The sequence below is a fragment of the Panthera tigris genome, chromosome A2 (assembly GCF_018350195.1).
Source record: "Panthera tigris isolate Pti1 chromosome A2, P.tigris_Pti1_mat1.1, whole genome shotgun sequence".
In the NCBI taxonomy this organism is placed as follows: domain Eukaryota; kingdom Metazoa; phylum Chordata; class Mammalia; order Carnivora; family Felidae; genus Panthera; species Panthera tigris.
This window is the reverse complement of record NC_056661.1, coordinates 95,109,546-95,137,035: the sequence shown is the minus strand read 5'-3', so window position 1 is coordinate 95,137,035 and position 27,490 is coordinate 95,109,546. Positions and strand designations below refer to the sequence as shown.

The following is a 27,490-nucleotide window of genomic DNA, read 5'->3' as shown; positions in this document are numbered from 1 at the left end:
CTGTGTCTCTGTTGTTGAAATTCTTATATACCCACACAACAACAATGAAAAGTATATAATATTTAACTACAGTATTAAATATGGATACAGATCCAAGTCAGTCCAAGTGTATTTAATGTTAAAGATGCCTTTTGAGTTAAAATCATTGAATGCTATTCAAGTTGAAAATCCCTGTACCAGCGAATAATAATAATAATAATTATTATTATTATTATTAGACCATCACTATTTGGAGCTTTGTGTTTTATCATTGCTCAAGTTATTCCTTTATTCAAAAACTTTGCAGAATAAAATAAAACTTCTTCCCTTAGCATTCCAGGCCCTTTGCCTCTAGCTACAATGTACCTTTCCAGCCTTGCTTCCCCGCCCCCCCAGCACATTTGGTCTATGCTGCCACACCTGATTACCTTTCCTTTTACTCAGACTGTTCCCTCTGTTTGCAGTATCTTTCCATTTCAGCTCCTCTGTGGGAGTTTGTCACCTTCCCAATCCACCTGTAACGACACTTCTCTATCCCTCATCCTTCAAAGGCAGTGTGATATTGTAAGGAAAGTGTAGGCGTTCAAGTTTGTCACACCTGTATTTGAAGCCCCAGCTTCTCCACTTTCTAGCTATGGGACTTGGGGCAAATTACCTGGCTTATCTTAGCCTCAGTTTTTCTCATGTGAAAAATGGAATGCAGTTGCTTAGTTCTGTCTAGAACATTTGGGAGGGTTATATAGGTCCATAGCTAGAAGGGAAATGTGTTTATTAGCAAATCACACTGTACAGAGGAGGTATAAAGCATTTCTTTATTCTTCTGATTGAGTCACTGTAAGTTACATCCTGAGAAGGTCAGGACCAACCCTTTCTTTATGGAGTCCACTCAGGTGAGCTCCCAATTGCTCTGGCCTTCTTCATTATTTCTACGGGTCATTTTCCTGCTTCTCTATCCTCCCATGGCATCCATGTACCATCTGGAATGTGCTGTATACATTACCAGAGGGGGAACCATCTACAAGAAACAAAAAAAAAATTTCTGTTGGATTATATCATTATCATATTTTAAAAATCTCTGTACTCTGTATAACCAGCCAAAGGAAGTCAAAGGTAAGAAGGAGCTAAAGAGAAAAACTGTATTCTTTCACAGATATCATAATGCTTATGTTGGAGCACTGGAAATAATATCTATGAAGTTTATAGACTATTAAAAACACTGTAAAATAGCCATGAAAAAAAAAAACTTTAATATTCACAGATTCCTGTCTTCCTCTTGTGCATACTGGGAAGCCTGTCTTTGGTGGAAGTCCTCAGCTTAAATAAGGGGTAATGGAAGAGGAGGAGGAGGAGGAGGAGGAGGAGGAGGAGAAATGAGACTAGAGGACCAATTTACAGTAAAAAGCAAAATGAATTACTCAGGAGAATGAACATCTAGTGGGGAGTAGAACCACCAATGGCTGCATTTAAGAGAGTTTGGAAAATTTTTGAGAGAAAATGGGAGTTGGCAGCATCTGTTGTGCAATGCAGTATGAGAAAGGGGAGAGAGAGATGGAAATTGGGAAAGAGGGGTGTTTTTGTTTTTGTTTTTTAATGTTTTTTTAGAGAGCTTGCGGATGGGGAAGGGGCAGAGAGAGAGGGGGAAGAAGATCCAAAGTGGGCTTTGTGCTGACAACAAAGAGCCCCATGCAGCGTTCGAACTCACGAGCGGTGAGATCATGACCTGAGCTTAAATTGGACGCTCATCCGACTGAGCCACCCAGGCGCCCTAGGAAAGATAATTTTAAGGAGTGTTCATGTATATAATGATATAAGCCTATTTTGCTTTTTTCAAGAGTCCAAAAAAGATTAAAGTTGATTTTCGATTACTTTCTAATGACATTGTGCTTAGATGGGCCCAGAGTGGCCCAGCTCTCACCATGTCGATAAATACTTGGCTCTTTCTCTGGAACCCAGATCACCTCCCTTGAAGTTTTAGAACTGTATTTACGTTATTATGACACATCGTGCAATAAAGTTGGCTCTGTGTATGTATATCCCCTAGCAGGTTGTAGATAGGCCATTTGAAAGCAGGTTTGTTGTGTTTTAATCATCTTCGTGTCCACCGTATCCAGCTTCCCATCACCTAGTCTATGAATTGCCCACCGGCCGGACTCTGAGGGAACATGTCTGTCCTGGTCTTCTCTTTACCGCCAGCACTTGCACTATGTTAAGCCCACAGTAAGCGTTGGGATAATCTTTGTTTCCCCTAGAGTAAGGACTTCAGCGCATAAGGAATGGAAGAGAGTAAAAACGTCTAAGCCGAGTTGGTGAGAACGCAGTACAGAAGAGCAGTGGCGGCCGGCCCGGGGCTGGGTGGTAACGAACAGGAATCCGCCAGGAGAAGCCTAGGAGAAGCGGGTGATCGCCGGCGCCCTCCTCTCCTCCACAACGGCAGGTGGCGCTGTGGTCGGGTGCGGCCGCTAGGTTTGCGAGGCGCCTCTCTCTGGGCAGGGTGGGGAGTAGGCAGAAGGACCTGCGGCGGGCCCATCTCGGCCGCCTCTCTGGCTTGATCTTTCTCGGCGTCTGACTGTGAGCTTAGTCCTGCACCATGGGGAAGCGGGACAATCGAGTGGTGAGTACTGAGTGGGGAAAACAGTGGGGCGACGCGGGGCTGGCGGCAGGGGAGCGGAACCCCTTGCTCTTCCCGACGGGGCCTGAGGGTCAGCAGCGTCGCTCGGACCTCGAGCCTGGAGATCCAACTCCCCCCATCCCCGTCGGCCCCAGACGCGCGTGCGCCGAGCACGCAGTTGGCGCTTTCGGGCCCCCCACTCTCTGTCCCCTCTTTCCTCTTCCCGTGTCCCCCTCTTTTTTTCAACCCCGCTGCACCTTCTGGCAGTGCTCCCTAGCTCCCTTTCCTCCGGTACTCCGACTAGCAGTGCCCAGTTTTTACAGCTACAAGGGCTGGAGGAGTTCTGTCTCCTGTACGTTTGTCGTAAGTCTGAGGCCCACAGAGGCCCCGGGACTGGCCCCCTACCCGGTATGGAAGATCTGGCTCCGCGCCCCTGTCGTGCGCACGCTGGTGGGATGGAGGGGCGGAGGCCTCAGGCGCAGCTCCTTTTTCTGGGCTTGCTGCGCGCCTAATTTTAGCGGCAGGTAGACTCCCGTTTGAGGACCAGGATCGAAACATTTGGCTTCGTGTCCTCAGCGCCTAGCACTTCCTGGCACTTAGTAGGACCTGTGTACGAATGAAGGGTGAAAAACAATTGCCTTTGAAGTCAGGTATAGATGGCAGTGTCAGTTTTGGGCCCTCAGGGGTCGGGTGACTAGGATAAGTTGCTTTTCTTCTCTGAGCCTCTGTAAAGGGGCATTAGTGTTATCCACAGCTTTGCAGAATAGTTGAAACCGCAAAAGGCAAATGGCCAGAGAACGTTTGGCATGGAAGTTGTTCTAGTAAATGAGATAAAAGAGACACAGGAATGTAAGAAATAACATGATGCAGTTTCGAAGTTCTTGAAGGTATTCGAAAGAGAAGGTACTTTGGACAGGAGGAGATGGGAAGAAGGCATTCTAGATGGCTACTAGGTTGGTTTGGAAAGTCCGGATTATAAATCAGACTGGATGGGCCATAATCATTAGGGATTAACAATAAACTTAGGTTGCAGCCTTCAAGTTCCTGGATTTGTGATCGACTTTTAACCACCGAGCAGCAAAATGAAAAAAAATAAATGCAGTTAAAGTTAGTGTACTAAATTGGGGTGCCTGGGTGGCTCTGTCGCTTAAGTGTCCGACTTTGGTTCAGGTCATGATCTGTGGTTGGTGGGTTCCAGCCCCATATCGGGCTCTGTGCTGACAGCTCAGTACCTGGAGCCTGCTTTGGATTCTGTGCCTCTCTCTCTCTGTCTGTACTCCTCCTCGCTCATGCTCTGTCCCTGTATCTCAAAAAAATAAATAAACGTTAAAAAAGAGTTAATGTACCAAATTTAATGAACTTTTATATTCAATGATTATTGCCTTTTTGGGTTGGGAGGGCTACTAAAAGAGCTTTACTTTTATGATATGGTGACATTTCTTCAAAACATTCGTTTTAATTTTATATACTACTCATAATCAGAGATGTTTAGGAACCACAGTGGTGAACTTTGATTACAATGTTAAGGAATGTTCTTTTCTCCTGCTTTCCCGGCTGTGGGTCAGACCGTGTGGTATCCAGTTTCTCATAGGGTTGAAATGGTGTTCTGATGGAGCATCCTTATTAGGTTTGAGGTGTTCAGAGTGTTTTGACTCTTTAAACTGTGGACTTGAAAATTTAGAAATCACCAGACCTTGGATATGGTTTCATATAGAGGCCTAAGATGTTTTGTCTTTGTTTTACTTAGGAGAAGTGTTGCATTACACATACCTTTAAAGCATTTGAAACTTTTCAGATTAGCTTCATTTTACTAGAACATTTTGATAATAACTCTGGGCTCTACTTATTAGTTGGTATGCTTTTGTAGCATAGAGTGTTCTGGTAACATTTTATTTGCAGTTAAAAAGTGGAAAAGAGGGATGCCTGGGTGGCTTAGTCATTTTGAGTGTCTGACTTTGGCTCAGGTCATGATCTCGAGGTTCATGAGTTTGAGCCCCCCCCCCCGTCGGGCTTTGTGCTGACAGCTCAGAGCCTGGACCCAACTGTTTCAGATTCTTTGCTTCCCTCTCTCTCTCTCTCTGCCCCTCCCCTGCGCGCGCTCTCTCTCTCTCTCTCTCTCTCTCTCTCTCTCACAAATAACATTAAAAAAAATTTTAAAGGTGGGAATGAAAACATGAAATTAAGATTTAGAAGAGAGATTGTCTAATTTTGTGTTCTCGTTGCATGGAGGAGGAGACGGAACTTTTTTTCTTCCAAATTTTTATTTAAATTCTGGTTAGTTAACATATAGTATCATACTGATTTCAGGAGTAGAATTTAGTGACTCAGCACTTAAGTATAATACCTAGTGCTCATCATAACAAGTGCCCTGCTTAATACCCATCACAGGTTTAGCCCATCCCCCACCTCCCTCCATCAACCCTCGGTTTTATTATCTTTCATTAAGAGTTTCTTATGGTTTGTTTCCCTCTCTCTCTCTCTTTTTTAATGTTTATTTTTGAGAGAGAAGGAGAGGGAGAGAGAGTGTGTATGTGATTGGGGGAGGGGCTAAGAGAGAGGGAAACAATCCGAAGCAGCCTCCAGGCTCCCAGCTGTCCGCACAGAGCCAGATGTGGGGCTCAAACTCACGAGCATGAGATCATGACCTGAGCCAAAGTCGGATGCTTAACCGACTGAACCATCCAGGTTCCCATTTCCTTCTCTTTTTAACCCCCTTCCCATATGTTCATCTGTTTTGTTTTTTAAGTTCCACATAAGAGTGAAATCATATGGTATTTGTCTTTCTCTGATTGACTTATTTCGCTTAGCATAATAGAGTCTATCACCATCCATGTTGTTGCAAATGGCAAGATTTCTTTCTTTTTGATGGCTGAGTAATATTCCTGTGTGTGTGTGTGTGTGTGTGTGTGTGTGTGTGTGTGTGTGAGACATCTTCTTTATCCATTGGCTATTGTTGATAATGCTCAAGGAGAACATACCCCTTCGAATCTGTATTTTTGTATCCTTTGGGTAAATACCTAGTAGTGCAATTGCTGGGTCCATAGCGTAGTTCTATTTTTAACTTTTTGAGGGACCTCCATACTGTTTTCCAGAGTGGCTGCACCAGTTTGCATTCCCAGCAACAGTGTTAGAGGGTTCCCCTTTTTCTGCATCCTCAACATCTGTTGTTTCCTGTGTTAATTTTAGCCCTTATGACAGGTGTGAGGTGGTATCTCATTGTGGTTTTGATTTGTATTTACCTTATGATGAGTGATGTTGAGCATCTTTTCATGTGCATGTTAGCCATCTGGATGTCTTCTTTGGAAAAATGTCTATTCATGTCTTCTGCCCATTTCTTAACTGAATTATGTGTTTTGGGGTGTTGAGTTTGATAACTTCTTTATAGATTTTGGATACTAACCCTTTATCAGATATGTCATTTGCAATTATCTTCTCCAGTTCTGTAGGCTGCCTTTTAGTTTTGTTGATTGTTTCCTTCCCTGTGCAAAAGCTTTTTATCTTGATGAAGTCCCAGTAGTTCATGTTTGCTTTTGTTTTCCTTGCCTCCTGGGACAGTGTGTCTCGTAAGAAGTTGCTACAGCCAAGGTCAGAGAAGTTGCTGCCTGTATTCTTCTCTAGGATTTTGATTGTTTCGTGTCACACATTTGAATTTATTTTTGTGTATGCTGTAGGAAAGTGGTCCAGGTTTATTCTGTATGTTCTGTGTGGTGATGCCCAGCACCATTTGTTGATTCTTTCCTACTTTTTCAAAGATCGTTGACCATAGATGGAACTGTTTAAACTGGGACCAAAACTTGGGTCATTTGGTACTTAGTTCAGTAGATCATAACTTTTAGGGTTTTTTTTAAATGTTTGTTTATTTGTTTGTTCGTTTTGAGAGAGAGAGCACACACATGAGCGGGGGGTGGGCAAAGAGAGGGGAGAGAGAGAATCCCAAGCAGGCTCCATGCCCAGTGTGGAGCCTGGTGCAGGGCTTGATCCTACAACTGTGACACCACAACCCCAGCTGAAATCAAGAGTTCAGTGGACTGAGCCACCCAGGCACCCCATTATAACTCTTGGTTTTAAATAAAATGAATGTTTGCCTCTGAAAATAATGGCATGTTTTTCTTCATACATTGATGGTAAATTCATAGTTCTAAAGATGATAGAGTTGCTTTCTAAAAAAACCATAAAGTCCAGGTTGAAAGTTTTGTTGTTGTTTTTGTTTTTTTTTAAAGACTTACTCTGGGGTGCCTGGCTGGCTCAGTCAGTAGAGCATGAGACTCTTGATCTCAGGGTTGTAAGTTTGACCCCATGTTGGGTGTAGAGATGACTTAAAAATAAAATCTTTAAAAAAATAGATTTTTCAGAGTGGTTTTGAATTCACAGCAAAATTGAGCTGTAAGTGCAGAGAGTTCCCATATATTCCATGTGCACAGTTACGCACAGCCTCTCCCTACTTGCAACCCTGCTCTGCAGGGCGTTGTTATAGTTGATGAACCTATCTGGCCACATCATTTTCACCTGAAGTCCGTACTTTACATTAGGGTTCATTCTAGGTATTGTACATTCTTGAACAGTTATTTTTTTAACTGAACATTTTAGTTCTCAAGATTTATGAAGAGCTGTTAAATTCATAATGGCCACCCTTTGTCCTCATTGTTTTCCAGAAGTTTCATGTTCTATTTGGTTACTTTGTGCCCTCTAAAACAGATGTATCCTCTAGATAAAAATAGGTAATCAAAGTAACAAATGAAGTTCTGCACATTTTGTTCTCACATTGCTCTTTTCAGTACCTGCCCACTTACCTATTCCTTCAGTTTGATTTGCTATCCTGAATTTCAAAAACAAATTGCTTTGTTACCAAACTCATGCAGCAGTTTGGAGCCACAGACAATTCTAGTTATATATGAATACAAGTATTTGATTTGTAAGGTCACAGCATTTAATGTGATTAAGTCATAGTGAGACAGTTCAAGAAATTGCACAATTTCTGTGTTTTAACTGGTGCCTAACCACCCAGCCCCTTAATGTTAAGAACATTGTTTTTAACACTGCTGCATAATAAGCAAAAAGGCTTTATCTTTGTAAAATTAATTTTTTTGTTTTAAAAGCCTTTCTGTTCATAGTAAAAAGAAGCACTGTTGCTTATTGATTATGAGCACAGACCATCAAGTGTTTTTGCAAGGAGCCTGGCATATAAGATGTCTTTAATAAATATTGCTATTTTTAAAAAAGTTTTATTTGTTTTGAGAGTGATCACATGAGCAGGGGAAGGGCAGAGAGAGAGGGAGAGAGAAAATCCCAAGCAGGCTCCCTGCTGTCAGCTCAGAGCCCCCCAATGAGGGGCTTATGACCTGAGCTGAGATCAAGACCTGGATGCTTGAGAAACTGAGCCACCCAGGTACCCTTTGCTGTTTTTTAAAATAAATATTACTGTTATAGTTGAAATAAATAATTGAGATATTTGGAGTGTACTTAAGCGAACTAAGGATAGTGTTTATAATCAAAAGCTTATGTTAAGCCTATTACATAGACAATGATAGCTCTTGTAATTGTATCATAAGTTGTCTGTGATTAATAGTCTTAGGATGTGAATATACTACTTTACTATTTAATTTTCCTCTGAAAAGTAAACCGTAAGACAGACTGTATGTACTTGAGGGAAGCAATTTCACAGTAGACATAACATAAAAATGTTAATGTACTTTTAAGATACATGCGAGTATATTTGAAGACTATAAAACATGGTGAATGTGTTACAATTTTTTTTTAAGTAGGCCGTATGCCTAAAGTGGGGCTTGAACTCATGACCTTGAGATTAAGAGTCACATGCTCTACTGACTGAACTGGTCAAGCGCCCCCCAATTTTTTTTAATTAAAGTGATAAGTTGTCACTGTACTGTTTGTGAATTTTTACTTGAAAACAGTTCAGCTCTTGGAATTGGAGTGGCAGTATTGTGAGTGAATTTTTCTCATTTTGTTTACCTTTATTATTATGATAATGTTTGTGTGTAGTTTTTTTTATTTTTTTCATTTATAAAGGTAATGAATTGTTATTTTTAAAAAATTTTTCCAGGGTCTGAAATGATGAAAGTGGACATCTGCCTTTACATTTTGATGCATATAGATATTTTATTGATTTATTTATTATGTTTTATTCATTTTTTTGATAGAGAGAGACAGAGCATGAGCAGGGGAAGGGTAGAGAGAGGCAGATGTAGAATCTGAAGCAGGCTCCAGAGTCTGAGCTGTCAGCACGGAGCCTGACACAGGGCTCGAACTCACGAACCCCAAGATGATGACTTTGGCTGAAGTCGGATGCTTAAACTGACTGAGCCACCCAGGCCCCCTAATGCATCTAGATTTTTTAAAAATCTATAGTTGTTCATTAAAATGGCATCTTATATTTTGGCAACCTGCTTTTGCTTCACATTTAGGAAATCTCAGACATCTTTCCATATCAGAAACTATAGATCTCTCTTTTTATGGCTACATAGTATTTCATTTTGAAGGTATATTTTAATATATAATTAATGAATCTCAATTTGATGGCTCTTTGGGTGTTTTCAGTTTTCCCTATTTTAGTAATTTAGTTTTGAACATCCTTGTATATATTTGCATTCTTTGGAAATAAACAGTTTTTACAGTTTTAAACTTAAGATATTTTACTGGTAAGTGCTACTAAAATTATGACATAGGACCAAAGAAATGGGAAGGTGATAGATATCTCCTGTTTTAAAAATGATGAACTTAGCTTTGCAAATATATTTGCTTCTGGTTATTAGGATTGTCAGTGTCATTATTTGGGCCACAGTTCCTCTATTGCAGCTTCCATTGGTTGTCATATTTCCACATGAACTACATGAACTGAGTGAAATTCTCAGCAGAGGCAGTTGATTGAAATACTCAAAGACATAACAGTTGATGTAAAGAATGTCACTATATGCCTCTCTCTTGAGTTGGATTTGATATTCACATCTAGCCCTGACTCTGTAAACATGCCTGACATTAGGAGTTCTAGCATTAATTCCTGCATGGAAGAAAATTATGTTAATGGATTTTTTCATCCCACGTAATTAATTAGGCAGTATCCGGTTGAATGGGACTAGTTCTCAGTTTGTACTGTTTATAGTAGTTTTATGTTGTTTGATCTGCCAGAGAAATCTGGAAATAATATAACTCATACTTGTTTTGAGGGTGGGAAATGTTGGTTATTTTCAAGGGTTTTTGTTAAATAAAATGCAACAAATACATTCTTTCACTTCTTTTGGAATATTAAGTCTTAAGCTTAAGGCCTTAAAATCAATGTTGATAATAGTCATTTTTGACCAGAATTCTTTTTGTTTAAACAGTGGAAGAGTTTTTATAAATGATTGTTGACTTGGATTAAATTTGGAAAACCAAATATGAGGATCAGGGAGTTGAGACTAATTTAAAGACCAAATTTTATATATGTAGGACAGTTAATTTTAATAAAACAGTATCTCTTTGCTAGATAGTGTCATTAATAAAGAAACCTGCTTTATTTTGTCTGGATATGTTTTTTTTTTTAAGTATCTAAAAATGTGTTTTTCTGTCATAGTAAGTTCAGTATAGACAGCAGAATTTGATTTTTGTAGAGTTCCTTATTGTGTAAAAATAAACATAACATAAAGTTCATTGTCTTAGCCATTTTTAAGTGTTTGTCAGTGGCATTAATATATTCACAGTGTTGTACAAGTGTTACCACTGTCCATTTCCAGAACTATTTTTTTTAAAGTTTATTAGAGAGAGAGGGCACACATGTGTGTGGGGGGGAAAGGGCAGAGAGACTCCCAAGCAGGTCCCATGCTGTCAGAACAGAGCCTGACTCAGGGTTCAAACCTATGAACCATGAGGTCATGCATGACCTGAGCCGAAATTTGACCCAGATGATCAACTGACTGAGCCACCCAGTTGCCCCCTCCAGAACTTTTTCAGCATCCCAGATAAGAAACTTTGTACCCGTTAAAGAGTAATTCTCAGTCATTTGTTCCCCTCCAGCCCCTGGAAACCTTTTTACTTTCTATCTCTATCCATAATTTGTTTATTCTAGATACCTCATATAAGTTGAATCATACAGTATTTGGCCTTTTATATCTGGATTATTTCACTTAGCATGTTTCCACGGTTCATCCATATTGTAGCATGTTTAAGAATTTCATTCTTATGCAAGGTGGCATCTTGCATTGATGCATCTTGATTTGCATTTTCTTTGCATTTGCATCGTGATTTGCATTAATGGATTGTCAGTGTCATTGGTTGGGACAGTGACTAGGGAGTTGAACATCTCTTCATGTGCTATTGGACATTTGAATATCTTCTTTAGAGAAATGTTTATATAAGTCCTTTGTACATTTTTTAATTGGGTTGTTAGAGTTTTTTGCTGTTGTATGATTTCTTTAGGCATTCTGGATATTAATTCCTTGTCAGATCTGTGAGTTGCAAATACTTTCTCCCATTCTGTGGATTGTCTTTTCATTCTTGATAGTGTTCTTTGATACACAGATTTTTTTTTTTTTTAAGTTTATTTATTTTGAGAGAGAAAGCAAGAGCACAAGCAAAGGAGGGGCAGAGAGAGAGGGAGACACAGAATCTGAAGCAGGCTCCAGGCTCTGAGCTGTCAGTACAGAGGCCGGTGCAGGGCTCCAACTCACAAACTGTGAGATCGTGACCTGAACCAAAGTCAGATGCTTAACCGACTGGCCACCCAGGCACCCCAATAAACAGATATTTTAATGTTGGTGAAGTCCTGCTGTTTTTTTTTCTTTTGTTGTCTGTCCATAATTTAATATTTGACGTTAACAATTGGCAAGTAAAATTGCCATCAGTATGGCATAGTATTTCCTGAGATAAAAGATATAGTAGAATAAGTGATGAATTTAAAGTTCGATCTTTGGGACACCTGGGTGACTCAGTTGGTTAAGCATCTGACTCTTGATATCCACTCAGGTCATGATCTCGCTCTCCTGGGATGGAGCCCCACATCAGGCTCCCCACTGGGCATGGAGCCTACTTGGTAGTCTCTATTCCTTCCCCCCTCTCTCTGCCCCTCCCCCACTCTCACTCTCTGCCCCTCCCCCGCTCCGTCTCTCCTCTCTCAAAAATAAATACAACACTTAAAAAAAAAATAAAGTTAGATCTTTAATTATTTTGCAACCAAGTTTCTTAATTTGCCAGTAAGCATAGTGTTACCGTCTCATGGGGTTATTGGGCTTTAGGAGAAAACATAAAATTATCTTACAGTAAGAAAGAGGTATCATTATTATTTTTATTAAATCTCTAGTTTAAAAAAAAAGGTGGGGGGGCGCCTGGGTGGCTCAGTTGGTTAAGCGTCCGACTTCAGCTCAGGTCATGATCTCACGGTCTGTGAGTTCTGTGAGTTCGAGCCCCACGTCAGGCTCTGTGCTGACAGCTCAGAGCCTGGAGCCTGCTTCAAATTCTGTGTCTCTCTCTCTCTCTCTGACCCTCCCTCCGTTCATGCTCTGTCTCACCCTGTCTCAAAAAAATAAATAAACGTTAAAAAAGTTAAAAAAAAAAAAGGTTGGGTGACACCTGGGTGGCTCAGTCACTTAAGTGTCTGACTTCAGCTCCTGTCATGATCTCGCGTTTGTGAGTTCGAGTCCCGCATTAGGCTCTGTGCTGACAGCTCAGAGCCTAGAGCCTGCTTCAGATTCTCTGTCTCCCTCTCTCTCTGACCCTCCCCCTTTCGCACTGTGTCTCCCTCTCTCTCTCTCCCTCTCTTTCAGAAATAAATAAGCATTAAAAAATTTTTTTTTTAATTTTAAATCTCTGGTACAAAAAATTTTTTTTCTATGTAATAGTGATATGATTCATCTCCTGAACTTCTGAGACTTAATAGAGTATTAATTTTTTTTGTAATGAAAAATCTGGTTAGATTATACATGCTTAGTGGGACATAGTATGCATTTATAATAAAAATTGCTTGGTGAGTAAGTGAACATTTGCATTTTTGATTTTTTTTTTTTTAATTGAGTTAATTTTTGTTCTTTCCTCAAGGCCTATATGAACCCAATAGCAATGGCCAGATCCAGGGGTCCAATCCAGTCTTCAGGGCCAACAATCCAAGATTATCTGAATCGACCAAGGCCTACCTGGTATATGTGTAACAATTTAACCATTTATAAGATTTTCATAGATTTTTTAAAGGTTACTGTTACAGTTTTAATTGATTGCAAAGCAGTTGTCAGATACATAATTTTTTGAAGTGATATTCATTGGTGCTTTCTTTTCAATGTATGAAATACACGCATCATGCATGAGCATAGAACAAATATTTGAGAAGCCACCACCCTGTGTAGCTAAAGAGCTAGCAGTTAACCTTTCATATCAATCTCTTCTCTATCCCCTAAAAGAGACCTTAAGCTTGCAGTTTTAAGCTATTTAACATGGTAGGTTTGACTAATCTCGCCCTTCATTGAAGTATAAGTAGGTGTTAGGAAGGATAATGTTAAGCCATGTTTCTATTCTTACCTGATGGCTTTTCAATAAGTTGAATTTCCCATTTAAAAATTTTTGTTTTAAATTGTTTTTTGGGTTTTTATTTGCCCTCATTGAGTAACTCTGATTATTTGTAAATAAAGCATCACAGCACTGGCCTTACTTTTTTTTTAGTACGTCTTATTATTAAATATCAGACTCCTGAGATAACTTATGACAAGTTTCAGAGTTGTTAGCTTCATAATGCTTGTAAGTGCCCCTAAAAGCTGGATAACTATGGTTGAAAGTTGTGCTTATATGTAACAAGGACTCTTCCTTTGAGTTAAATAGAAAGTAAGCCATGTCTACCTCTTAGAGTTTTCATGAATGCTGTTGTTGACTGTTGCAGCATACCAGAAAATTATCCCAAAACAAAATACATTTTACCTTCAAAATTGGTGAGAAGAAATGAACTTTAAGGGGAAGTGCTCGAGAAAGTATATTATGTGTGTATCAGAGTCCCCCAAGATAGCCCTTCAGTTGTGTAATTTGCTAGAAGGACTCCCAGATAGTTGTACTCTTGGGTAAGACTTATTACACTGAAAGAGTACCAGCCACAATCAACAAAGAGAAAAGTTGCATGGGGTGAAGTCCAGGGGAGATTGGGCTCAGGCTTCCAAGGCTTCTTCCTATATAGTCACATGGAATGTGCTTAACCCCCACAGCAATGAGTTGTGTTAACATACATGAGATGTTGCCAACCAGGGGAGTTCATTAGAGACTCAGTGTGCCCAGGGTTTTTACTGGGGACTAGTCAGCCTCTCCCTATCAGATCCCAAAATCCCAGACTCCCTGAAGAACAGGTTCAGCCTAAGCAGTAGTATTTGTACAGATAGGCACAGTGAGCCACTCTTAACGGAATGGTAAGGAGCCTTCAAAATCCAAGTTCCCAGATGCCAGCCAGGGCCAAACTTGTAAGCAGGCCATTCTGAGAATTAGCAATCAGGCATGTTGTACCAACTCTTCTGTGCAGTATGAGAGGTGCATTGTAAAATAGATGTTTAATAATAAAATTTAGTAGTTTAAATAGACCTTAGCTCTCCCTAACACTGAAACTATCAGCTTTGGGACCCTAGGCAGATTTCTTACCTGCCTCAAGCTTTGCTTCGTATCTGTAAAATTGGTGTAATAATACTGTGTTTTCTCACAGGATTGTTGCAAGGATTAAAGGAAAATGTATTGAAAACAGTGCTCAAATGTTTGGTGTATTAGCTCTTGTAATCCATGTTTGGGAAAGGAATAATCAGTGTTATTTGAAAGACTGTGTTAATGATAATTGACTTATAAGGCTATGAACAAAGAACTTTAAAATGTGTCAACACTGGAATGGAAGTTTATTAGGATACTAATATTTTTTTATTTACGAAATTTTGGTTTTGTTTGTAAGTATTCATCTCTAATTTGAATTGCTTGAAAACTTATGTGTCTATTTTATTAAGGGAAGAAGTGAAAGAACAACTAGAGAAGAAAAAGAAAGGCTCCAAGGCATTGGCTGAATTTGAAGAAAAAATGAATGAGGTTTGTAAATAGTACCTGTTTGAAAAAATAGACACATATGTTTTCTTAAAAGAAATATGACATTGGGGCGCCTGGGTGGCTCAGTCAGTTGAGCGTCCGACTTCGGCTCAGGTCATGATCTCATGGTCTGTGAGTTCAAGCCCCGCATCGGGCTCTGTGCTGACAGCTCAGAGCCTGGAGCCTGCTTCGGATTTTGTGTCTCCCTCTCTCTCTGCCCCTCCCCCTGCTCATGCTCTGTCTCTCTCTGTCAAAAATAAAATAAAACATTAAAAACAGAAAAAGAAATATGAAATAATTTTTTAACAAATCAGGGGTCGGGCATGGTTTTTAGGTTTAAGGGCGCTCTGTACATTGAATACAGGTTTGTATATAAATGCACGATTTCTTTAAAATAAAAAGAGCAAAAAGTTAAAAAGTGGAAAATCATCTTACAGTAATTTAGGTCATCTGGGTTCTTCCCTTTATCTTCCCCTGCCCCCATGGCCCCATATTGCTCTGAGTTTTCCATGATGTTTGCCTGTTTTGGTCACAAACATGTATGTAGTATTTCAGGTACAATGTAGATTAATTCAGTTTTTACTGTCTGGAGAGAGAATCTAACTCTTTTTTTTTTTTTGTAAAAAAGAAAAAAGTTGTCAGCCTCAGTGATAATACCTACTCCTCTTCTCAATATGCACTGGAGAGCTCCCACTCTTTAATATCCCCCTTAATAAAGAGCTTTTAGAGGATTCTTTGGTGACAGGGTTCTGGCACCTGGAATACCTTTTCCCTGTTCTTAGAGGCTGAGATGGTGAGAGGTAATAGAGGATAGAGGGAAGGAAGTAGTAGCTGTCTATATCAGGTGTGTTAGAAGGGGATAGATAGCCTTTGATGTTGTTCATAACCTTTTTGCAGAACTGGAAGAAAGAACTAGAAAAACACAGGGAGAAATTATTAAGTGGAAGTGAGAGCTCATCCAAAAAAAAGCAGGTAAGAGTTTAATGTTGTTTTTAATATCACAGTTGGGTGTAGTAGTATCAGTATAATATTAAAAACTCATATCAGCTTATTTAGATTTGTACTTTTATTTGTTTGTTTTTAGAGAAAGAAAAAAGAAAAGAAGAAATCTGGTAGGGTGAGCAAAAGTTTTCCATTTTTCTAAATGTTACGATTAAGAGCTTACAAGAAAAGTAAGATAATTTATACAACCTGTATGCTGACTGTAGATGAGTCAAGGAGCCTGGAGGTCCTTTGGTAGATATGGGTGGTTTTGTTCTATTAGCAATATAAAGAAAGGCACCACCCGCCTTATAACCTAGTAGTAACTCCTCTGTTGCTATCAGGGAGGGAAAGGGGAAAATTGACTACCATTGCCATATCTGTTACTTTGTTGAGCCTTTTTCGTGTGTGTGTGTGTGTGTGTGTGTGTGTGTGTGTGTGTGAGGGCGTGTGACATTTCACTTTTTAATGTTTAAGTCTTCAGAATAATACAGCATCTGTTTCTCAGCCACTAGATTGATTTTGTTAAGTATTTGAAAGACTTAGTAATAAAAAAATTCCTGCATCTCACAAGCTTTAATTGTTTTGTGCTTGGTCAAGTATTCATCTTCTTCTTCATCAAGCTCTGATTCTTCCAGCAGTTCTTCGGATTCTGAAGATGAGGTAAGGTTTGCCTGTGATGGCTCATGAAATAATAATCTCTAATTTATTTAATGACAAGAGGAAATCCATTATGTAATATTTTAGAAATGTTGACTTGCAGGTTTTGGTTAATTATCCATAACCGAGAGCACTGACAGGAATGAACAGCTAGATACTTAAATATTAACATATTTTTTTATATTCCTAAATTTATCTTATTCACTTAAAAATATCAGAGAAGAAATACAGTTTAAAAATCTAAAATGCTATCTGACTAGAAGCTAGAGGGTACGTGTGACTCAAATTACTTGACTTTTTTTTATAAAACAGGAAGGTTAGTATAGGTTATACTTTACACAATTATTAAGGGGGTGCTTGGTTGGCTCATTCGGTAGAGTATGTGACTCTTGATCTCAGGCTCAGGAGCTCAAGCCCCACATTGGGCATAAAGTTTACTTTAAAAATACTGTTAAGTAAAACATGTATTTACAACTTGGTTCTTTCATGGATAAAGTTTTTATATTAATAAAATGCATCAATTATATTTTTGAAACAAAGCAAATGTTTGTAAAAATGTTTTATATAGGATAAAAAACAAGGAAAAAGAAAAAAGAAAAAGAAGAATCGTTCACATAAATCTTCTGAAAGCTCCATGTCAGAAACTGAATCGGACAGTAAGGTAAAATTACTTAAATTAGCAGCATTTTGGATAGCAAACCACATTTAATTAGCTTCTTTTAAGTCATCCTATCTTAAATTGCTCTCAGTTTGGAAATGAGATACTATTTTTTTTGTATTTTGATGGTCTGTGCCATTTAATTGATATACTTAATATCTTACATATGGTTTCAATTGTTCTCTAAGTACTTCCACATATGTCTCCATCTCTCAACATTTCCATGATAGCTTTATGATAAATATGACAGATACTATTTTTTCCATTTTCATAAAGAAGTCAGAGTTTAGAGAAAAAAACATACTGTACTATCTGGTCCAGTATCCTATTCCTAAATCTGCTCTGTACTGTCCAGAATTGTGAAACATAATTGGCATTGGCTCTCAGACATTTGTGATAATAAGGAATACATGCAAGTTGTAATAAAAGTGTAGATTCCTGGGCCTCATCGCCAGAGAGTATGATTCAGTAAATCTGATTAGGCTCAGAAGTCTACATTTTTAATAGATGTTCTCTATGATTCTGATATAGGGGTGTCCTCGGACCACAATTTGACAAACACTAACCTAGGGTCTCAGAAAAACAAAGCAACTGTCTGGTTTTGTGGCAGATCTCTACTAGTCCTAGTGTCATTTCTTTTGACAAAATTCCTGGCATCCAGAAAGTATTCAGTAAACACTGGTTTTCTTTTTGTCTTTTAAGGCTGAAGACTTAGTCTCATGATAATGATAGCTAATATTTGTCCAAGTGCCTCCTCTGTGTTAGGCATAGTTCTAAGCACTTGACATTTTAACTCAATCCTCATCCACTTTTTGGATAAGGAAGGCTCAGGGAGGTTAATGGCTAGAACTGAAACAATCAAAAGAAAGAAATTCTAGCCTCTCCTCCTTACGAGGAGAGTAGGAAAATGAGATTGGTGGACGTCCACACTCAGTGTGAATTAGAACTCCCATGCATATGACCACCACGGGCAAAAATAGGCAGATGGCATTAAGTCTTATTTTTTAAATAAACTAGGTGGTTATTATAGATAATCTGTCATTTGAGGTATACCTAGATTTGATATGTAGCTAGATAAATGAAGAATGCCCATTTCCTTACAGGCACATATATACACAACATAACGTTCCTCCTACATTTTCAGAATAAAATTCTGGCGTTGAAGTAAACTTTTTCCAGTTTATATAATAAATTGAGTGAATCATAGAGCAAATCACTGTTTTGGTATTTTTGTCCTTATACTATTATGCTGTATCTTTTAAATTTAAAATTGAGATATATATATATATATATATATATATATGTTTGTGTGTTTAGGATAGTTTAAAAAAGAAAAAGAAGTCAAAGGATGCAACTGAGAAAGACAAGGTAATTATAATTTTACATTGCCTTTAGTCTGTCATACAATACTTCATTTACTTCAAAAAATTGACAATATGTTCTCCCTTTTAACTTAAAGAGATTTATTTATTTTGTTTTTATAGCATTTCTCGCTGATTTAAGGAAATCATTTATTGAATTCATTATTGAAGGTTAAAAGATCACAAAAGTATTCCTGCAGAGTTTGAGTTTGTACAGATTATTATCTCAGATTAAAAATTCAAAATGATGGAGATTAAATATTTCCTTTGTTTCTTCAAGTCATTTTATTTTATTTATTTTTTAAATGTTTATATTTTGAGAAAGGCAGAGTGTGAGCGGGGGAGGGGCAGAGAGAGAGAGGAAGACAGGATTGGAAGCTAGCTTTGCACTAACAGCGTGGAGCCTGCTTGGGATTCTCTGGCGCGCACGTGTGTGCTGCGTGTCTCTCTCTCTCTCTCTCTCTCTCTCCCCCTCTCCCTCCCTCCCTCCCTCCATCACTCTCTCCCACTCTTCCTCCCTCCCCCGCCTCTCCCCTGCTCACATTCTGTCTCTTTTTCTCTCAAAATAAATACATAAACTTTTTTTAAAAAGTTAAAAAAAAAAGACTTTTTAATTACAGAACCTGGAGTTCTGTTTCAAATTGAATACATCGTAGATAAGTTTTGAAAAACCTTTTTACTACTATGGATATTTTATTTTTATTTATACTTAACTATAAATAATGCAAGTTTATTCCTGTGTTTCTGATGTACAATTAAAAATCTTTTTCTGGTTCTTAGTAATAAAAACCTAAAGGAAGCAGTTACTAATGAAAGAAAACTACAGATCAGTGTCATTATATTTTATTCAGTCTTTTTAAACATATTTTTTAAATTGGGGTGTAATTCACATAATATGCTATTAAACATTGTAAAATTACAATTTGGAGGAATATTGTGTATATACAGTGTTGTGCAATGACCACCTCTGTAGTTTAAAAACGTTTTCATTACCCCCTCAAAAACAACCCATACTCATTAACTAATTACCATTCTCCCTTTCCCCCTTCCCCTAGTAACTTCTGTTCTGCTTTCCATCTCTAGATTTATATATTCTGGATATATCTTTGTTCTATTCTGTTTTGTGTTTTGTTTTGTTTTGTTTTGTTTTGTTTTGTTTTGTTGAATCAAAAGTGGAACTTCATGGGCACCTGGCTGGCTCAGTTAGTAGAGCATGTGACTCTTGATCTTGGGGTTGTAGGCTTGAGCTCCATGTTGGGTGTAGAGATTACTTAAAAATAAAATCTTTTTTAAAAAAAGTAGGAACTTTAATAAGTGTATCACTTGTATTTACATTAAAATAAATGGAATTTATTAGAATTAAAACAGTCCTTGCTATTTACGAATTGAATGTATAAGACAAATTATCCTTTGTATTTGTTTTCTGTTTGTTTACAAATTCAATAGTATTACACTTTGGAAAGCCAGTTACTTTTTGTTAACTCTGATACAAATATAAGGTAGCATTAACATAGCATATTCTACAGATTTAAGGACAGGTAAAACTTAGCATTAAACCCTCAAACACTGCTTCTTCTCCTACATTTTTTGGAGTAAAACACTGATATTCTTTTGTAGACTGTTTAGCTTAGGCCTGATTTTTTAGTGAGAACCACTCAGCAAGTAGGTGATTTCAGTTCCACATGGAAGAGCTTCAACAGAAGCTTTCAGGCAGCACCAAGGGCTGGGTGTGCTAAACCCCTGCCAGCTGTGCTGGTCACTGGGACTACAGCTGGTAGCTTGTAGTGAAGTCAAGTGAAGCTTAACTTTACCGGGGCAGGTTGAAGAACAATTCTCTTATAACTTCCAGGGCTAGATCTTGACAGGGACACTCTGTGGATCACAGAGGATGACATAGACTCAGGACAGGTCCAGGTCCCTTCCCCTCTGAGTATATCATTTAAAAGCAGTCATACAGTGTATTGCTTTTTGTGTCTGGCTTCTTTCACTTAGTGTAAGGTTTTCAAGGTTCATCCCAAGTGGTAGCATGTATCAATACTTCATTCCTTTTTATGGATGATTAATATTCCACTGTGTGTGTATGCCACAATTTGTTTATCCATTTGTCTGTTGATATTTAAGTTGTTTCTACCTTATGCTGTTGTAAACATGTATGTACAAGTTTCTGTGTGGACATATATTTTTACTGATCTTGGATATATACTTAGTAATGGTTTTAATATCAATTTGCAAATAAAAAAACCCATTTAGACACTAAAAAAAAGCCATCATGATCAAAATGGGTTAATTTTAAGAATTCAAAGATAAGAACTTTATTAATACAATTTGCCATATTGTAGTAACTGCCCAAATGAAAGAAACCGTAATTGCCAAAGGGATATGATGTAATTCGACATTAATTCCTGATTTTCTAAATCATTATAGAATAAGTAGTACCTTTCATATTTAAAAAGATATATGTGTTAGGGGCGCCTGGGTGGCTCAGTCAGTTAAGTGACCGGCTCAGGTCATGATCTCATGGTTCATAGGTTCAAGCCCTATGTCGGGCTCTGTGCTGACAGCTCAGAGCCTGGAGTCTGATTGGGATTCTGTGTCTCCCTCTCTCTGCCCCTCCCCGACTTACCATCTGTTTCTCCCTGTCTCAAAAATGAATAAACATTAAAAAAATTTTTTTTAAATACACGTGTGAAACTAAAAACTGGTAGTATACAAACATGAAATACTAAAACAACTGAATTGTGATTTTGTACTTCAGTATAAGGTACAGAGTAATAATGTGTTTTTACAGAGTAAAAGACAAATAATACAATAAACAAATACCCATATACATATCAGCTGGAGTTGGCAAATGATTTACATTTTGTCATAGTTGCTTCAGGTCTGGTTTTATTAAAGAAAAAGTACAGGGTACCTTGGTGGCTCAGTCAGTTGAGCGTCTGACTTCGGCTCAGGTCATGATCTCACGGTTTGTGGGTTCGAGCCCCGCGTCAGGCTCTGTGCTGACAGCTCAGAGCCTGGAGCCTGCTTCAGATTCTGTGTCTCCCTCTCTCTCTGCCCCTCCCCCACTCACACTCTTGTCTGTCTCTCACAAATAAATAAACATTAAAAAAAAGAAAAAGTACAAGACACCCTCTCCTTCCTTAGAGGCAGCTGTTTCTGAAATTAATGTGAATTTTTCCCATCCACATTTATACACTTTTATTGCATAAGTATATGTTCTTAAATAGCATTAGATATTTTGCATTTTCTTTTTTTTTTTTTTTAATTTTTTTTTTTCAACGTTTATTTTATTTTTGGGACAGAGAGAGACAGAGCATGAACGGGGGAGGGACAGAGAGAGAGGGAGACACAGAATCGGAAACAGGCTCCAGGCTCCGAGCCATCAGCCCAGAGCCCGACGCGGGGCTCGAACTCACGGACCGCGAGATCGTGACCTGGCTGAAGTCGGACGCTTAACCGACTGCGCCACCCAGGCGCCCCTATTTTGCATTTTCAAAATGGTATCATGTTTCCTTCTGGCACCTACTTTTTTCATTCAGCATTGCTGTGGACATTTATCCTTGTTGATGCCCTCAAGTCCTTTTGCTTATAGTATTCTGTTATATTAATGTGCCATAATTTATTTCTCCATTCCTTTTTTAAATTATTTTTATGTTTTAGAGAGCATGAGCAGGGGAGAGGGACAGAAGGAGAAAGAAACTCAAGCCAGGCTCCATGCTCAGTGCAGAGCCTGATTCAGGGCTTGATCTCATGACCCCCTGGGATCATGGCCTGAGCCGAAATCAAGAGTCGGACACTCAACCAGCTGAGCGATTCAGGCGCTCTTGTTTCTCTATTCTTCTGTTTTTGGGACATCTAGCTGTTTTCATTTTTCAGTAATGCAAACAGTGCTGCAGTGACTATTTCTTATCCATTTTTCCTTTTCCACAAGTTATCATTACTTTTCTAAGACACACCTGGGGAAAAAGGAAATAAATAAGATATACCTGGGACTATAATTTCTAGGTTCAAAGATGTTCATACATTTAACTTGTCTAAATTTTGCCCACCCAAATGCTCATTAATTTGTATCCTGCTAGTAATGTATTGACCGTACCCTTGTTCCACATACGTGATGGTCAACACTATGAAATTTCTTTTTGCCAATTTAATATGTGAAGATGGTTTAGCCTCTTCATTTGCTTATTAGCCATTCAGATACCATTTTCTGTGAATTGCCTATTCATAGTCTTTGCCTACTTTTCTGTTGGTTTTTTGTTTTTATGACTCATAGGAGTTTCATATTTTAGATATTACTCATTTTTCATATACATGATGAACATTTTGGGGTCCATGGCTTCTCTTAATATTGTTTAGAGTGACTGTTATAATCATAAAAAGGGTGTAATTTTTTCCCTTAGGCAATATTCTTTGTTTTTAGAGTTTTCATTTTAATTCCAGTATAGTTAGCATAGTGTTATAAAAAAGGGTGTGATTTCAAGTCATATATCAGTCATTGTTTTCAGCTCGTTTTTAAATTGTTACAAAAATGGAATATGATACCTAATAATAGAAGGAATATCCTGTTTCTAATAGTAACAAGACTATATAGGAAATTTTTAAAAAATTGATCAGAACTTACTTGAAGAAAATATGCAAATCTATTCAGAGAAGCACATGAAGATGAAGATTCAGTAAATTTTCCTGGGTATGAGCTACCCTATTAGACATTAATGCTTTGGTTAAAAAATAGTGTGGTATGGTACAGGAATAGAAAACAACAACAACAACAACAAAAAACAGTGGATAAAATGGAACTAACAGTTGGGGGAGGAGGGAACAGTCTGGAGCCCAAGTAAAACTTTGTAAGTATTTGTGGAACTTAATATATGATACAAGTGGCTTTTCTTGGGACAAAATGATTGTCCATTTGGAAAATATAAAGCTGGGCACTCCTTAAGGCCAGATAAATCCCAAATATGTCTGTTTTAAGTCTGAAAGTATAACTGGAGAAAGACCATGGAGAATATGGTATTGGGGTGGAGAAGGCCCATGACTCAAAACTCAAAACTTTTGACCAGATAATTCTAATTCTGAATGACAAAGATCACAAAAAAGTAAACCATGAACAAAGTTTAATATAATGAACAAACTTAGTAAAAACTAGGAATACATAATTTAAAACTTCGTAATTAAAAAATGATACTTTATATTTGCTGTGGAAGCAAAGGCAGAAACAAATACCTTATATACACAGAAAAAGTGGTAAAATTCATGTTTAGGCATTTCTTTTTTTTTTTTTTTTTTTTTTTAATATATGAAATTTACTGTCAAATTGGTTTCCATACAACACCCAGTGCTCATCCCAAAAGGTGCCCTCCTCAATACCCATCACCCACCCTGCCCTCCCTCTCACCCTGCCCTCCCTCCCACCCCCCATCAACCCTCAGTTTGTTCTCAGTTTTTAACAGTCTCTAATGCTTTGGCTCTCTCCCACTCTAACCTCTTTTTTTTTTTTTTTTTTCCTTCCCCTCCCCCATGGGTTTCTGTTATGTTTCTCAGGATCCACATAAGAGTGAAACCATATGGTATCTGTCTTTCTCTGTATGGCTTATTTCACTTAGCATCACACTCTCCAGTTCCATCCATGTTGCTACAAAAGGCCATATTTCATTTTTTCTCATTGCCACGTAGTATTAGGCATTTCTTAAAATACGACTGTATTCCAATTATCTGAGATTAATATGATTGATAAAAGAGCCCGATAAGGAGGCTTCTTGGTAAAGTGTGATTCATAAATGAGTGAAATAAATGATTGAGGGGTGGTGGTGGGAGAATGAGCAAATCATTTGGGTGAAGGCTACTTTGGTCTTTCATTTAAACATTGTTATTAGGTAAAGATTTTGTACTCACGCACCCTTTACTGTATTTCAACTTTGTTTTTGTTATTTTTTAAGTTTATTTATTTATTTTGAAATAGAGAGCGAGGAAGTGCGAGGCAGGGAGAGAGAGAGAATCCCAGGCGGGCTCCGTGCTGTCAGCGCAGGGCTCAATGCGGGGCTCGATCCCACGAACCATGAGATCATGACCTGAGCCGAAACCAAGGGTCGGATGCTTAACTGACTGAGCCACCCAGGTGCCCCTCAAGTTTGTTTTTATTACTTATTTATTTATTAAAGTTTATTTATTTTGTTTGTTTATTTGGAGAGAGAGAGAGAGAGCACAAGCAGGGGAAAGTCAGAGTGAGAGGTAGAAAGAGAGAATCCTAAGGTGCCCCCAGGTGCCCCTCAACTTTTTTTTTTTTTTAATTTTTTTTTTAATATTTATTTATTTATTTTGAGACAGGGAGAGACCGCATGAACAGAGGAGGATCAGAGAGAGAGGGAGACACAGAATCTGAAACAGGCTCCAGGCTCTGAGCTGTCAGCACAGAGCCTGACACGGGTTTGAACTCACAAACCGTGAGATCATGACCTGAGCCACCCAGGCGCCCCTCAACTTTGTTTTTAATAGCAAAGAACCCATATGTATGCCTGCCCTCCAAAAAGAGATGGGTTAAGTAAATTCTGGCATATGCTGTCAATGAATGTTAAAGGCAGCCATAAATGACAATGTAGTTGCATGAAAAGGTACTATTGGGTGAGAAGAGCAGGTTCTAAACAAGAATTTATGTAAAATAGTAAATGTACACACAGAGAGCTGTTTCCAAAAATCTTCATGATGTTTAATGCCTGGTACTGGGCTTCAGGTGAATTTTCTTACAGTGAGCATTTATCATTTCTACCAAAATAATAAGCTGTTTGCAGAAACAAAATTAAATCACCTGTAATATAACACAGATCATCACTGTTAGCTTATTTTCTATGTGATTTATTTTTGTCCAATAATCTTCAAAATTGGGTCCATGCTATATAGTTTCGTGGTTTTTTTCTATATGATTCAGTAGTGCTCATTTTTTCCATTGTAGTTTTTTTATTGTTACGAACTAGTCAGACATACAGGAAGAGTATATGGAAAATAATAAAATGACAACCTGCATATCCACTATGAAGCTTTAATAAATCTTAACATTTTGCTGTACATCAGATGTTTTTGAAATTTTTTATTCCTCAGAGTGTATATTTTTAAGTGTCTAATAACTCCTTCAGTCTTTCTTCTTCCCCAGAGTTACACATTTTCTCATCATTAAGAATACTTAGAGATGAAGATTTTTTTAATATGAATTTAACACTGGGAACATACTAAAGTAATTTATACTGTGTAGAGATCTTTTTCAATTATCATGATTACCCTTTGGTGTGTGTGTGTGTGTGTGTGTGTGTGTGTGTGTGTGTGTGTGTGTGTGTAGCACTAGGCTTTTCTGATCCAACACTGGGTAGAAACAAAACAATCCAAATACAAGGGACTTAAATCTTCTGCCACCTGTATGGTTTCTTACGAGTTTTTATAATTCTGTCATTTATAATTAAAATAAGAGGGGTGCCTGCCTGGCTCAGTCAGAAGAGCATGTGTCTTTTGATCTCAGGGCCATGAGTTAGAGCTCCACGTTGGGTGTAGAGATTACTTAAATTAACAAATATTTTTTAAAAAAGAGGCGCTTGGGTGGTTCAGTCGATTGAGTGTCTGACTTCGGCTCAGGTCATGATATCATGGTTGTGAGTTCAAGCCCCATGTCAGAGGCTGTTCTGTCAGTGCAGAGCCTGCTTCAGATCCTCTGTCTCCCTTTCTCTCGTCCTTCCCCCACTCATGCTCTCTCTCAAAAATAAATTAACTTTTAAAAAAAAGGAAAAAAATGAGGATATTACATCTAAAAGGACATGTAGTTATGTCTTTTAGGGTTATGTAATAAAAGCATTATTTTATTGGGGTTAAAGACTGAATACTGGTGAATGTCATCAATTTTAGACATTTCTAAAATGAAAATAGGTAATTTTTGTGATAATTGGAGGAATTGTTAAATAGAACTTAGAAGCGAATTTGTGTGGCATAGCATTACATCTTTTTGAGTCAACATACATGTATTTATTTTTCATAGGACATTAAAGGACTCAGCAAAAAAAGAAAGATGTATCCTGAAGATAAACCTTTATCATCTGAGTCCTTATCAGAATCAGATTACATTGAAGAAGTAAGTATATGATCAAATCCATTTTCTTCACTTGAAAATGTTATTTGATTTTGGGGTGCCTGGGTGGTCTAGTTGGTTAAGTGTCCAACTCTTGATTTCAGCTCAGGTCACAATCCCAGGGTCATGAGATTGAGCCCCACATCCGACTCCGCACTGACAGGGAACCTGCTTAAGATTCTCTCCCTCTGCCATTCTCCCCCCATCATGTGCATGCTTGCTCTCTCTCTCTCTCTCTCTCTCTCTCTCTCTCTCTCTCTGAAATATAAAAATAATTGTTCAGTTACTTGATTTTAATAAAAGAAATTAGTTAAAAGAAATACGTCATGAATATTTGATTTACTCACTTCTGTAGTAAGTGTGCTATGAAAAAGAAATGGAAGTTCTGTTTCAGAACGAGTTTTTCATTTCCTAGAAGATAATTAATTATAATTTTTTATAAATTATAAATATATAATTTATAAATTTATAAATTATAAATATAAAGCTAATATTATAATTAACCGTATTTACAAATATCTATTCTGAGCTATTTTTTAATGTTTATTTATTTTTGAGAGAGCACAAGATGGGGAGGGCAGAGGGAGGGGAAGAGAGGATCTGAAGCAGGCTTCGCACCGACAGCAGCGAGCCCAGTGTGGGGCTTGAACTCATGAACCATGAAATCATTACTTGAGCTGAAGTTGGACACTCAACTGACTCAGCCGCCCAGGTGCCCCTATTTTATTTTATTCTTCTAATATTTACTTTTTACTATACTGCTATTTTGATTACGTGAAAGATGCTGTTTGATGTGTAGTGTATTGAAACCTAGCATTCCCTTGTTTTTATTTGGAACTACTACTATTTAAGAAGTAGAACAGTGATGAGATAGAGCAGAAATGTTGCTGTGATCTTTTTTCCTATCTATAAGGTTGAGAGGAGAATTAGGTAGTCTCTATACTATGGTCCTTTTCAGCTCTGATATTCCTATCTTGGATTTTGTTAGATAATTTTAGGTCTGTAAGTTACCATCTTTAAAGTGTTTTTCTCTTGGATTTTGTTTCCTCATTTGTAAAATAGGGCCTATTGCTCCCCTTTTGTAATAGTATTTTGTAATACCCCCCTGAAATGAAATTGAA

At 38.0% G+C, this 27,490-nt stretch overlaps 1 protein-coding gene and 1 long non-coding RNA gene across 4 annotated transcripts in view; one reads left to right on the top strand and one right to left on the bottom strand.

Annotated features, from left to right (window-relative positions):
• Positions 1-777: 777 nt before the first annotated feature.
• On the bottom strand, positions 778-2,388 carry LOC122233548. Its single transcript, XR_006211145.1, has 2 exons — positions 1,895-2,388; positions 778-994 (listed from the first exon to the last, which is right to left on the bottom strand). It is a non-coding gene; the product is annotated as an uncharacterized LOC122233548 (long non-coding RNA).
• An 87-nt stretch (positions 2,389-2,475) lies between these two features.
• FAM133B (family with sequence similarity 133 member B) overlaps positions 2,476-27,490 on the top strand; it is a 30,134-nt gene continuing 5,119 nt past the window's right edge. Inside the window, exons 1-9 of one of the 3 annotated variants that reach the window (XM_007076705.2) lie at positions 2,476-2,590; positions 12,611-12,708; positions 14,530-14,608; positions 15,503-15,577; positions 15,690-15,722; positions 16,187-16,249; positions 16,815-16,907; positions 18,222-18,272; positions 26,280-26,372. In XM_007076705.2, the coding sequence (XP_007076767.1) occupies positions 2,567-2,590; positions 12,611-12,708; positions 14,530-14,608; positions 15,503-15,577; positions 15,690-15,722; positions 16,187-16,249; positions 16,815-16,907; positions 18,222-18,272; positions 26,280-26,372 (609 nt within the window). In that variant the 5' untranslated portion in view covers positions 2,476-2,566. Of the gene's footprint in view, positions 2,591-2,644; positions 2,940-12,610; positions 12,709-14,529; positions 14,609-15,502; positions 15,578-15,689; positions 15,723-16,186; positions 16,250-16,814; positions 16,908-18,221; positions 18,273-26,279; positions 26,373-27,490 lie in introns of those variants that run through there. The other 2 variants (XM_042966437.1, XM_015535107.2) reach the window with 2 other exon arrangements.